The sequence below is a fragment of the Delphinus delphis genome, chromosome 3 (assembly GCF_949987515.2).
Source record: "Delphinus delphis chromosome 3, mDelDel1.2, whole genome shotgun sequence".
In the NCBI taxonomy this organism is placed as follows: domain Eukaryota; kingdom Metazoa; phylum Chordata; class Mammalia; order Artiodactyla; family Delphinidae; genus Delphinus; species Delphinus delphis.
The window spans coordinates 121,439,654-121,453,552 of record NC_082685.1 but is presented as its reverse complement, the minus strand read 5'-3'; the positions used below and the strand labels follow the sequence as shown (position 1 = coordinate 121,453,552).

Below are 13,899 nucleotides of genomic sequence, written 5' to 3'. Positions count from 1 at the left end.
CCAAGGGGGGAAAATGGCGGGGGGGTGGGAGTGGTGGTGTGATGAATTGGGCAATTGGGATTGACATGTATACACTGATGTGTATAAAATTGATGACTAACAAGAACCTGCTGTATAAAAAATAAATAAATAAAATTCAAAAAATAATAGGTAAAAGATTTGAACAAACATTTTATAAATGAGGATATATAAATGCTCAATAAGCACATGAAAACGTGCTCAACATATTCAATGATCAGAAAATGCAAATTAAAACTTCACTGAGACAACATTATACACCCACCAGAAGATGACTGAAAACACCAAATGTTGGCAAGAATGGGGAGCAAACAGAACTCTTATACACTGTTGATGGGAGTGTGACTGGTACAATCGCTTTGGAAAAACATCTGGCAGTTTCTTTTAAAACTAAACTCACAGCTACCCTATTGCCCAGCAATTCCACCCCTAAGTATTTACCCAAGAGAAATGAAAACATATGCCCACAAAAAGACATACACAAATGTTCATAGCCACTTATTCATAACAGCTGAAAACTAGGAACAATCAGGTTTCCATCAATAGCAGAATGGATAAACAAACTGGTTAGTACAATGGAATACTGCTCAGCAATTAAAAAAGAATGAACTAATTACATTTGCAAGGACATGGATGGATCTCAAAAACATTAGGCTTAGAGAAGCCTTGGATAAAAGAGTAAATATGCCATGATTTCCTTTACATGAAGTTCTGTAACAGAAAAAACTAACTGATGGTAAGGAAAAAAATCAGAACTGGTTGCCTCTTGGAAGTAGGTAGAGGCAGCTACTAAATGGGAAGAAGTATGAGGACTATGAGAATTTTGGAGGTAATGGTAATGTTCTATAACTCAGTAAGGTTTTACAGGTGTATGCATTTGTCAAAACTCAGGGAAAGTACAGTTAAGTTTTGTGCATTTCATTGTACATAATCTTCCCTGAAAAGAAAACAGAAAATAAATATTGAACTGTGGTTAAACTTATACAAGCTGAAGCATCTAGAGGAAAGTATACTGATGACTACAATTTACTTTGAAATGCACCTGAAAAATAGAATAAATTAATGAATGGATAGAGAGATGACTAGACATGTAATAAAGACAGTATATTAAAAATATTAATGATAGAATCTTGGTGGTGGGCAGATAGTTGTCACTGCAAAATTGTTTTAATATTGCTCTATGTTGGAAAGTTTTCAAAGTAAGATGTTGGGGGAATTCCCTGGTGGTTTAGTGGTTAGGACTTGGTGCTTCCACTGCTGGGGCCTGGGTTCAATCCCTGGTTGAGGAACTAAGATCCCGAGAGCCATGTGGCATGGCCAAGAAAAAAAACAAAAAACTAACTAAGATATTGGAAAAACAATTAATAAAAGTTTTTTTAAGAGTACATTCTATTTTTCTAAGAGAAAATTTTAACAAAATTTAGTTTGTATTTTGGGAGCGTAAGAAAACTTCTTGTGCTTACAGAGCAATTAGCGTCTGATACTTGCCTAAAATAAAGAGCAAAAAATGTTTCCCTGAAAAAGAACAATAATCATCTATGGAAAGATCCTTGGTCTGTGACCGAGAAAGACACAGATTTTCCTGGCCTCTTTTGAGTTGATTTATATCATTATAATTTGTTTTTAGGGTGATAATTCCACACATTCAATAATTGCAAATTATTATAATATAATGTCTATACACCCCAAGGAAGTCTCAAGAACTCAGAAATATTACTTGGATTTACATTATTTCTAGGAACTTTGTACCTTGTTAAATAGAATTGGGTTTTAAAAAATGATTTCTGATCATTTGTACTAACATATTAACTTTATTACAGGGAAACTAAAACACGAGACCTTTATAGTATTAGAAGCACTTTCCTGTGATTTACAAACACTAATCTTTACTAGTATGTATATGAATGTAAGGCATGTTTGTATGTATTTATATATTCCTTTATATTTGCAAAGCTCTCAAGCATGATGAAAACTCTGCCAGGTTATACATTACCTCCAGTATAAGGTTTCCAGTTATAATACTTTCCACGGAAAGGCATATTGTCAAAGTCTGCACACTGTTTCTCTCGAAAATCTCGGGCCCCCAAAGGACATGGCTAAAATAAAATAAAATCATAAATAGTATGATTGTTGAAAAATACCAAAACCAAGGGACAATGTCCCTAAAATTAAAAGTGCCTGAACTCCATCACATTAGCTTACTCCCTTATTCTCTGGCTATAATTCTGGCATTTGCTTTACTGTTTTACAACCAGTATTATGACTGAAGTGTCTGAATTGTAATCTTAGCCACAGAAGAAATAACTGAAGTAACTTAAACAAAGTTAAGTGTTAGACAGTTTCCATATAACTTTACACTCAGACGCATCTCATAGTCCACTTTGCAATCAATCCGTCAGGTATCTCCTTATAAACAGACATAAAAACTAGATGAAGAAACTAAAACACAAAATCCTTTTCGGTAACAGTATTTGAGGTCCAGTTGCCACAGCTACTCCCAGCTCTTTATTTTAAGAAATCAAGAGGCAGGTTTGTAACATGACATTCAGCACTATTAATTGTGGTTTGGATCCCAACTACTATAGCTGTTTACTGTCTAGCCCTGACAAAAACCATATTTTAAGATGTGGAATGAACTGGGCAAAATGCTAGGCCTCACGTCTAAACACCTTTAAATTCAAGGAATTCGGACTTATTAAGATTTACATTTAATCTATTAACATCACAGAAAATAAAATACTAAATTTTCAAAACATGTACATGTGTTGGGTGGTGGAGGAGAGAAGGATGTTGAGAGGGTGAAGAGAGGATTATTTGTTTTTAAAAGTTTGGAATGCTTCTTCTACCTAAGTTTTTTAGGGAAGAAAATCTTGCCAATCTAGTTAGGTCTGGATTTCAAATACCACAGGGCCATCCTAAATTTAATCTTAAAGTTCACAAAGAATTAAAAGTATAACTTCTCATAGTGTTTGAGGAAATATGACCTAATTTGACTTATCTTTTAGAATTCTGGAGCAGTAGCACTTAAAAATCAAAGTACTGCTTTTGAAACATGGGTGGGGAAAACATTTCCCTTAAATATGACAGAACAAAATAAGTCATTAGATAAAAGTCTCAATTGTGAATAAATGGCGAGTATGCTACAATCTCAGAGATCATTTTGAGGACATTTTACTACCCTCCCTTAGATCTCTACATTTACTTTATACAGTTTCCTGAGATCAGTACATTGCAAATGGTCCCTTGAAGCATGTGCAAAACTAATAAACCACAAGGTGCAAATATGTGCATGGTCATCATTACTTCCTATATACTGTGGTTAAAATTTCTACCATATCAAGTCCAAAGCCTCATATTCTGAAAATAGTGACAGCAGGTCTACGTTCTGTTATGAGCCTTGCATTTTAAAATATTTTCTGCACGTTAAAATATGACACTGCAATGCTAAACCTAATGGTTCTGCCTGTCGAATTATCCTTATTTACCTTTTAAAAAATGAAAACTATTTACCATAGGTTACATAGTGCATGACGCTGGAAGGATATGCTTCCAGGGTCTTTTGTTTCATGGTGTGCTTATCTTTGAAATAAAGAAATGCTTCCCTTTACAAGCCATTTTCAGGAAATCCCAGAAAATGACCAAGGTTGTCAGTGGCTTTGTCATGTAGCAAGACTAGTTTTTAAGCAAATATCATCAATTTAATAAAACACAGGTAATTTGAAATCTAGCCACAAGTTTTCACATAATACTTAAGTATTTGTAAAGCACCGACCACCTAAAACTTTACCCAAGCATGACTTTCAATCTATTTGGAGTAACAAGATAAAAATGGAAGAGCTACAGCCCTATCTCAGGCAATAAGTATATGACAGCGCATTATAGATTGTCTACAGGTGCTATATATAGATGAAAGATCAATGCGTCATGTGATTAGTTAGGGAAATATTTGTTGAGGAAGAAAATCTTGAGTATATTATAAGAATTATAATAAAGTATCATACATACTTATTCTTTATAATATTACAAAGTATTATAGGAACTGAGCTGGTTAAGAAAGAAAAAGGACTTCTATTAAAAATGAAGCTAAGTAAAGCCATGGGGACAGGAAAGAAAAGGTCATATTTTGGGAATAGTTGGACAACAGCTACCCCGGATGAAAGAAAGGAACTGTATAGAAGCATAACAGATAACATTTCATAGATAAGGACTGGTTAAAAAAAAAAAAAAGCCCTGAATTAATAAACTAAGGCACTTGAGGGCCACTCACTTAAAACAAAACCAAACAGGGACTATCCCTGGTGCTCCAGTGGTTAAGAATCCACCTTCCAATGCAGGGGACGCAGGTTTGATCCCTGGTCGGGGAACCAAGATCCCACATGCTGCCGGGCAACTAAGCCTGTGCACTGCAACTACTGAGACTGAGTGCCGCAACTAGAGAGAAGCCCCGTGCTCTGCAACGAAGAGCCCGCCTGCCACAGTGAAAGATCCCACGTGCTGCAACTAAGACCCGACACAGTCATAAGTAAATAATAAATAAATAAATAAAAATAAAAAGTCTCTCTTCAAAAAAAAACCCAAAATGAACAAAAATCCTATTCTTGACTATCTTGTAATTATTATCCTAGATAGAAGTAAAAGGTCCAAAAGGAGGATATTACTGTTTAATGACAAACTTGGATAACATTTCATAATATTTCTGATCTATTCTTTTCCTGTGATAACCACTCCCAGGTTCAGCATAATAAAAATATTAACAATAAGAACACCTACTTACCTTTTTCTAAGCATTTAGTAAGTACCTATCTCATGGCACACTGTTCAGAGGTCTCTAGATCTGTATCTATTTAAGCTCTCTCAACACTCTCATAAGGTAGTTATAATTAATAATCCCATTTTATAACTGAGTAAATTGTGTCCAGGAGGGCTGCTTAGTAACAGTTTCAAGGTGCAAAGACACTTCCTGCATCTGAGTGGGGGCCTCCTCTGGACTCTCTAAATGCTACAATAGGTTTTTAAGTTCTTAAGATGTACGAAAACCTTATAGGAGTAACTTGGGTTCTAGACCTAGCCTTGTCTTTAACAGCTACAAGTTTATCTGCTCCAAACTACTTTTTTCTTATTTACAAAATGAGAGGGCTGAAAGTAAGGATTTTGGAGTAAGACAGACCTGGATTCAATTCTAACTTATGTATTTAATTCATAGCCCTCAGCAATGTACTTAATTTTCCAAGCCTCATCTATAAACTGGAGATAACACTAGTATTTACTCAGTAGGTGAGGATTCATGTAAATTGTTTAGCTCTTTACCTGGTACTGGTAGCACTCAATAACCATTAGCAGTTGTGTGGTCTTTGGTCTAGGCATCCTTAGACTCATTCCTCACCATTCTCTTGCTCTGCTCTTTATGTCGGGGGAACAAATCTGCAGGCTCCATTTCCTAGGCCTCTGTGTCAGCTGACTTCTGGTTGAGTTCAGGCAATGGAAGGCACTAGTGGGAGAAGCCAGGGTATTTCTCTCATTTCCTCTCTACCTCAAGCAGCATCTTAGGCAGAAGCAGAATATTTTTGTGGCTCCAATATCAGACAACAGCCACCCCCACCCCCAATTGTATGGTTCCACATTCTGCTGTGTGATTTCAGCCTCTAGGCTTTAATAAAACTACCTCCTTCCTATGTTTTTCTGGTAGGAGTGGTGGTATCTTTCTGCTGATGCTGATCTATGGGCTTGTCAGCCTCTTCCATTATCCACGTAACCAATTCTTTGCATTAGATTCCCTCTGTTTAAATATTTAGAGTGGTTTATATTATTATGGTTGGATCTTTACAGATAAAATAGTTGATGATGATGATGATGAAGAAGGAGAAAAGAAGGAGGAGAAGGAGGAGGAGATAGTAGTAGTGGTAGTGGTACTTGGGAGACTGAATAGAGATATGTTTCCTTGTGTTATATTTTGCAATTTATTGGTTAAGGGCAGAGGTTGGCAAACTTTTTCTGTCAAGGGCCACACAGTAAATATGTTAGACTTTGTGGGCCATATAACCTCTGTTACAACTACTCAACTGTGATATCATAGTGTAAAAGAAGCCATAAACATTATGTAAATGACAGTCAGGGCTGTGTTCCACTAAAATCTTATTTACAAAAAGAGGCAATGGGCCAAATTTGACTCAGAAGGTGCAATTTGCCAACCCCTGATTTCGGGTGTTAACATATAGATAAAAATGTCTGGCAGCATTTTGCAGAAGAACCAAGCTCAATTATTAATTTTTGAGTCAATACAGAATCATACACTTTTAAGAACTGATGTCAGAATATAATATAATTTGCAGAAAACTCTTAAACTTCCTGTACAGTTACCCGCAAAGTGGTCACACAATCTGTATAATCTACAGAAAGATAGATCAAATACTTTTCAGACAGCTGCAATTATCATCTGGTTCTTTCTTTCAGCCAAAATCTGTCTTCCTTCCCATAACCCAGTGGTCTTGCGCCTTTCTTCTGGACCCACACTGAACAAATCTAATCCCTTATTGAAAGGTATCTAGACCTTGATGGCTTTCCTATGGGGACATAATAACTTGTCATTAGTACTCTTAAAACCAGGCACCAAGAACTGGCCTGAAGTGTCTTTTTTATATTCAGCAAATATATATAAAAAGCTTTTATATATAACATAGGATTCTAGGCTCTGGAGAATAAACCAATCAGATTAGGTCCCTGCTTTCCTGGAGCCCACTGTAGCTGGAGATGAGAAAGAAGAAAAATAAAGCAGGGTACTAAGGTGGCGGGGTGGGCTGGGCGCAGGTGAGGGAGTTGTTTTAAATGGTAGAGCAAGAGAAATTCTCTCTGATAAGGTGGCACTTGAGCATAAAGTTAAAAGAAACTGAGGAAGTGACTTACATATAAACCTGTGAAAAGAGTGTTCCAGGAAACATTAAATGCAAAAGCCCTGAGGCAGGAGTGTTTAGGATGTTCACAGAAAAACATGGAAGATGGAAGGTGCTGTAAATTGGAAACTGTAGTAGACTTGGGGACTTGATCCCATGCCTTTCTGTTTCTAGCATATTATCAGCTAGTGTTCTGTTCTCTTGATTTAAATGTTTCCTTCAGTGAATGCTCTGAATCTTGTGTTGATTAGAAATAAGCTCAGTAGGAGTTGTGTATTCCGGCTGCAAAGAATGAGAGAGATCAAAGAAAAGAGTAATTTCTTAAGGAAAAATTACATAAAATATATTTTTGTTTTGTTTAAGAATAGTGGAGAGTTTAGGGAGTAATGCTTTTTAAGTTACTCAAGTATAATAAATGTTGACACTATGCAGAAACCGCAACAGAAAACAGTAGGCATAAGCAACAAATTTTTAAAGTGAAGCCTGACAGGTTTTCAGCCTCCTAGTGTTAACACTTATCAAGCATCCTCTTCTAAAAAGTAACCAGCAGGGCCCCACATAAATCCAGAAAGCAACACTGCAGGTCTCAGTATCTTTTGATCTTAGTATTTTCAAAGATACAAAAAGTTAATACTAGCATCTTTTTTCACTACTTTTTTTTTTAGAGAAATATGTAAGTTAGCACATTCTATAGACTATCTTATGCTTCCAGTTATACTGATAGATTTAAAAAAAAAATTCCTTGGGGCATAAACGTTGCTGCAGAAAGAAATCTCAGCTTCTGCTGACCAACTGTCCAGGGGCATTTCTGTTACTAGAGTTGTAATCTGGATTTTACCCCAAAGAATAGGTGACCTTGGAAAGTCCCGGAATCTCTTTGTGCCTTCTTTTCTTCATTTGCAAAATACACCCCAAATACCCTTACCTTAAAGAGCAATACATCCCAAAATGTTTTCCAAATGAGGAAAACTCTGCAAATACTGTATTATGTCTTATGGGTAATAAAGAGTGAGAAGCAAGCCGAGAATGAAACTCTTTCCCCCCTTTCCCTTTCCTCTTTTCTTCCTAAAAAAAGATGCGTAGGCTGGGAAGATACCAGCATTCCTACAGGCTGGGAAGATGCCAGGATTCCTACAGCCTCAGGCAACACAGCAAAATGAGCAAAACTGGCATTTTGTTCTTCTACTCCCCTTCTCTCTGTTTCCCACCTTCTGCTTCTTCTTCCTTTCTTACTTTCATGCCAGATGCACTTGTGCTTCTTCACTATTACACTAGACCAACCTTCTACACTCCCCAAATTTAATGTTCTTTTTCTTCAGGATAGCAACATACTCTTAGTCAATTATACCCTGTTAGGTGAAGGAGCATAAGTGGAGGCTGGATTTCAACCTTTGCTTTGCTTATTAGCAAGTCATGCACTTGACATGAGACTGTGAAGAAGGGACACATTTCTGCTTGTTCACCCAGACAGGAGTGATATACATAAAGATGCCGAATGGGCTAACAAAAGCCTTGCTTCCACACCCTCTTTTACAAGTTGCAAACAAAACTCCTGATTTCCTAATTATAAGGTACTGTCTAATTAGCTCATTAAAGTAATTCACAAGGGCATTTCCAAGGTTAAATTTAGTGTTCAATGCATGTAGTGAATCATTTCAACCCCAGTTTTGAGGCAAACTTCTCATATTTTCTCCCCCAAATAGTTTCTGCTTTTGGGGGAGTAATTTCACTGTACCTTTACTTTTGAAGAAAAAGAAAACAAAAGCCTGATAAACCTACATTGTCTAGACAAACTTAAATCTGGCTGTCATGTTTGATACCATAATCTTGTATGCAAGTTTTCAAAATTAAAACTACTTCTATATGCCTTGTATGGCCTAAATTTAATTTAAATGTCATCTATCCATAGCATGACCCTTTCCCCTAAGCCTGTAAAAATGTTAAGAAACAAACTTTTACTTTGTGATTTTTTAAACGTCGCTTTAAAGAACAAAATAAACAAGCAAGCTCTATTCTGTGCTTAAAAGTTAATCTTTATTTCTCACAACAAGATGCACTCTATAAAATTCATACTAACCTAAAGATTAATGACACTGCTCCTGCTATTTTTTGCCATTTTATATATATGTGTATATATACATATATCCATACACACATATATATATACATATATATGAAAGTATACTTTTATAAGTATATTGAAGTATATGAGAATAATGTGGTTGATACATATATGTTTTCTAATTATAACTTGGGACACAGTTATAACACTGTTAGTTAATGGATCAACTCTGTACCTTGGCATCACTTACCCCACACCTTTCCCTGGGGGCAAGGTCTGTAGTTTCATAATTGTCCTCAGCTATCTGGTTCTGCTGCAGGGTAAGGTTAGACTGGAAGTAAGACAATGTCAAAGGTGACCAAACTCTTTCAGAGCTTACTTTGCCACACCCACCTCCCAAAGGCTCCATCTGAGTGCTAAGAGCAGCACTCAGAAATTCTATGCCTTCCTGAATCCCTTCCAAGACACTAGCCTGTTGCTGAGCTTTAGTTCCTCATTTTAAAATATTAAAAAACAAAACAAAACCCTGTCCTTCCCTTTATAAAAGTGATTTGAAGATTTGATGAGGTTATATAAAAAGTACTTTGTAATCCATAAAACATAAATGTATACAGTAATAGCTACACTGTAGCAAATACAGATTAAGCACCAGGGATAGCACTAGATGTTTTAAAGTATTACTTCTTTTAATTCTCAAACAACCCTGCAAGTTTGATATAATTATACTCTTTATATAGGAGTTCTCTGAAGTTTAGTCAAGTTAGGTATCTTGTCAAGGTAAAATAGAAACAATCCTGTTATAGTCAGGATTAAATTTAAGTCAGTTTGAATACAAAGTCCATACCTTTTTCACTACAGTACTACTTCCGAATATAGGCTGTACTTTTCCTGTGTACCACAACCAAGGCAATGACACCATTTAATGACCTTACACAATGAAGAAGAAAAAAACTGCAGAACAGCATGCACCTCTAGCAAAGCTGACTGAAAAAATGTCCCTGTACTAAATAACCTATGCTTAAATTTTAGAACAGACCACAGATGACCTGGAAAATCCTTTGTCTCCATTGTTTTTTATAGTTTTGATGCATAAAATAAAGGAGGAAATGAGATGTGTAAGATGCAAGAATAATATGACTTCACCCCAGCCAAGGTGGAGCTTAGGCTTTTCACCAGAAGTTCTATCCTAGTCACATTATCAAGCAGACATGCAAATCACAAATAAAATGGAATAGGAAAAACACACGGATTTTCTGGAAAATAGCTAAGCAACACCAGGACATTCTTTTTAGAAATGTAGAAGAGTCCTTTGCACAGTAGCTAATATTTCTTCTTTAGGCTTTGATATAAAATTTGGTTCATAACCTCAATATAGCAATATTTTTACTCTTGACAAACATCAAGTTTTCAAGTATTTATAACACTGACCTATAAATTCTGCTACTTAAAATACTCATACTATGTACACCAACTTTTACCCTCTGAGAACATTTTGCATGATAGTTTCAGTCACTGCAGTGAAAAATTGCTCAGGAAAGCAGAAATGCCTGCTTAATAGTCAATATTCTTTTGTGTCAATAAAAAGGAGATTCCATATACATAATAAAGTATTTTTTTAGCAGCTCTCGAGCAAACACTTTTTAGAAGATTGAGCACAGATCTGGGGTCTTTATTTCTCATAATGGCACTACCTGATAATCATGCTAGTTCCTACATTTGCTCATTTATAAAAACTGTCAGGACCTTAACAATCATTTATCTTTAAGTCCAAAGAGGAGAACTCAAACAATGAACTCTCAGCATCATGACTTCCATAAATCTCTGCTCTCCAAACCCAAGTTCCGTAAGATCATATCTATTAGATTAGTTTATGGTCCCAAATATTCTATTGAAGTTCCTGGTTTAATGGTGAGAGCAAACTTCATCCAAATATCCTATGTCTTTAGTAGATGCTCCTGGTTTCTCAGTAGCTTCAAGCCAAAAAGCATATTCATTTGTTCCTGCCACGGCTATTGTCTTTACCTGGTATTCTGTCCTAGAGACCATGATGTGAATGTCAAAGAATGAATCTTTTTCTAGATGCTTTTGAAGGCTCCTGAGGGTGACCAATGGTGATGTAGGGAACAAACTGCACATCCAATACATGCTGATGCAGATAACCAGCCTCAGAGTCTATTGTGTGAATACCTTTGGCCTCTAGGCTGGTTAAGTTGCTGTTGAGAGTGGTCAGCCAATTTTACAGCTGGCTATCCATTTTGGTTTTATTTTAAAACCTTAAAGATTCTCTCTTTATAAGTTGCCTCTTCTATTTCTGTGGATCGCTTTCTTTGAAACTGGGGTAAGTAGGACAGGACTTAATGGGAACACTGTTGTCTTTCCACTGGAGAGCTCTTCTCTTCTTACCATTCCTGTACCCTTCAAATGTCTGTGGTAGGAATTACACTGGCATTAGGGAGAAAGTGTGGCTATCTTGTTTTTGTGCTTGCCACTTTTTAAGACTGGCCTGCATTGGTTCTAGGTCCAATTTCTCCTCAAACCTAAGCAAGGAGAATACTGTCAGCCTTGTATGTTTCAATCTGATTCACTAGTGTAGGGATCCACATAGGAAAAGTATCAAAGCTTCAAAATAATGAAGTGTTCCTTTGTGGATATATCTCCTTTTGTCATAGCTATCAGACATTATGAATCTTAGAACTGATAGTGTTTGCTTCTTTACTCAGGTTACTAGGAAACTCAGAGCAAAATCTATGGCCCACTTTTAGTGAGTGAAAGGACCTTGTGGTACATATTTAAGGTACTGATCCCAGCCTTATATTATTTTTCCTTTTCTTCTGATTTTCTAATTTATTCTATTCTTCTGTTGTGATTTTAATGAAGCTAATTCAATTCTAATAAGAGCTATAAATAATAATATAATTATTATTATATGTAAAAACGTAAGAACTAAGCTGTAACCTACAGTACCAGCTGGTCAATCACAGAAAAGATAGGGTCAAAACTGCTATACTATATGGCAAACTGATAGGCTGTTTGGAATGGGTCGCAAGATCTTAAAAGAAATGCAAGTAGGATGTATCAAATATATGTTAATCAGGCTTATATCTCCTAGATTTCCTATTTTCTATTATAACGTGCTTAAGTTATTAGAAAGTAGAGAGCAAGCCTCAAAGATTCATGACATTAGATAAGGAACCCTGGTGCTCTTACCGTTTGATTGCCTAACATCATCTCATTCTGGACACTGATTTGAAAATTCTTCCAGGATCATTTGAATTTATCCCTTGTTTTATCCCTATTTAAGTCTCCAGAAAAGCTCTTGGATCACATATGACAAAGTAACAATGCCTATGAATTGTTTTCTAGGTCTTGACGGTCAAACTGGTTCTAACTAATTGGAAAGTTTTCTCTCACATCTTATTTACAGGGTCACTCAATATGATGTGTAAAGTATTAAATTAAATAAAACATGCACTAAGGCAGGAGGCTGATTTGATAAAAGACAAGTATACTCTCTTGAGTCCCTTAAATTAGGGTAGTTCACACAGACACCCAGGCATTATAGAAAAAAAAAACATTCAAAACATTATACATTATAGAGACAAGAGGCCAATGTACAAAGAACAGGCAGAAACACACACAGAAATGACAGAGCATGTGGCCAAAGTGAACAAAAAGAAGAGTGTGAGGTGAATGGTCATCATGTACAGCACAATTTTCATCAGCTGTTCAGCTGTATAAAGGCAAAACGTAGTTTGACTTCAGCTGCTGTATTTCTTAGTGGCACAAAATAACTCAGTCACTTATGAGCTAATTTGTGTTGCAGAAACAAGGCTGTAACAAAACAGATTATAACACAACTTTATAGCATAGTTTTTCTAGATTTATATTGAACAAATGGAAATTAAAAATATCTTACCAAGTCAACTCACCACTGAGGAGAACTCTCAGTATGGAAAGAAAATATGGTTAAAATAATAGGTCTGGTATGTAGTAAGTGCTCAATAAATGTTAGCAGCAGCTACTACCATCACTACTACTACTACTGGTACTACTGCTAGTACTAGTCCTACTACTACCGTTACTACTTTTGTTGCTGCTACTTCTACTCGTAAAGATGGAAACTAAAAGAGCTCTGATGCAGACACCTGTGGCACTCTCAATATCTATCACTGCCTACTTTCTTGCTAACAGAATTCTGATTTTTGCTCAGGAATCTACCTCTCAGAGAAAATGATTCTAACCCCATTTTAGGGGCATATCTAGATTAGTCAAAACCAATTATGGTAATACCATTCCTTTTGCCCATGACTGGGTTAAGGGTGGGCATTCGGCCTCCTGGCCAATAAAACATGAAGGAAGTCTGATGAGGTAGCAGGGGAGAAGCTTCGGAAAAAAATTTTCATATACTTAAGAAAGACACACTGGAGCACTTAATCTCTTCTCTGAATATTGTCAGGGTAAGAGTACCTTAGTTGCTCTGATGTTTCCTTGTTGATGCTTTTGAGTTTGCCTTCAAAAATTATGACCTTACGGCATTTCCCTTACTATCTGGTCAGCTCTTTGCTGATTTTAAAATGTTAAAAAAAAAATCTTATTCAGCACTCTCTAAAATATTTTTCTGTCAGAATAATCTGTCATTACCAAAAATAAAAATTTCACGTTTGTTTCTAAAATGAGCTAAGATTGATTTGACTTGTTTTGAGAATTTTATACATAATATTTACAGTCTTCTTTTTATACTGTTAAATTTTTTTAAATTGAAGTATAGGTGATTTACAATGTTTCAGGTGTACAGCAAAGTGATTCAGTTATATATATATATTATATGTATTCTTCTTCAGATTCTTTTTCACTATTGGTTATTACAAGATATTGAATATAGTCCCCTGTGCTTCAAAACAGAAACAGACCCGAAGACATAGAAAACAAACT

At 35.9% G+C, this 13,899-nt stretch overlaps 1 protein-coding gene and 1 pseudogene across 1 annotated transcript in view; both read right to left on the bottom strand.

Annotated features, from left to right (window-relative positions):
- ADAMTS6 (ADAM metallopeptidase with thrombospondin type 1 motif 6) overlaps positions 1-13,899 on the bottom strand; it is a 270,671-nt gene that overhangs the window by 69,048 nt on the left and 187,724 nt on the right. The window contains exon 15 of the mRNA XM_060007024.1: positions 2,012-2,114. Coding sequence (XP_059863007.1) covers positions 2,012-2,114 — 103 coding nt within the window. The remainder of the gene's footprint in view (positions 1-2,011; positions 2,115-13,899) is intronic.
- LOC132421631 (ribulose-phosphate 3-epimerase-like) lies at positions 10,519-13,294 on the bottom strand (annotated as a pseudogene).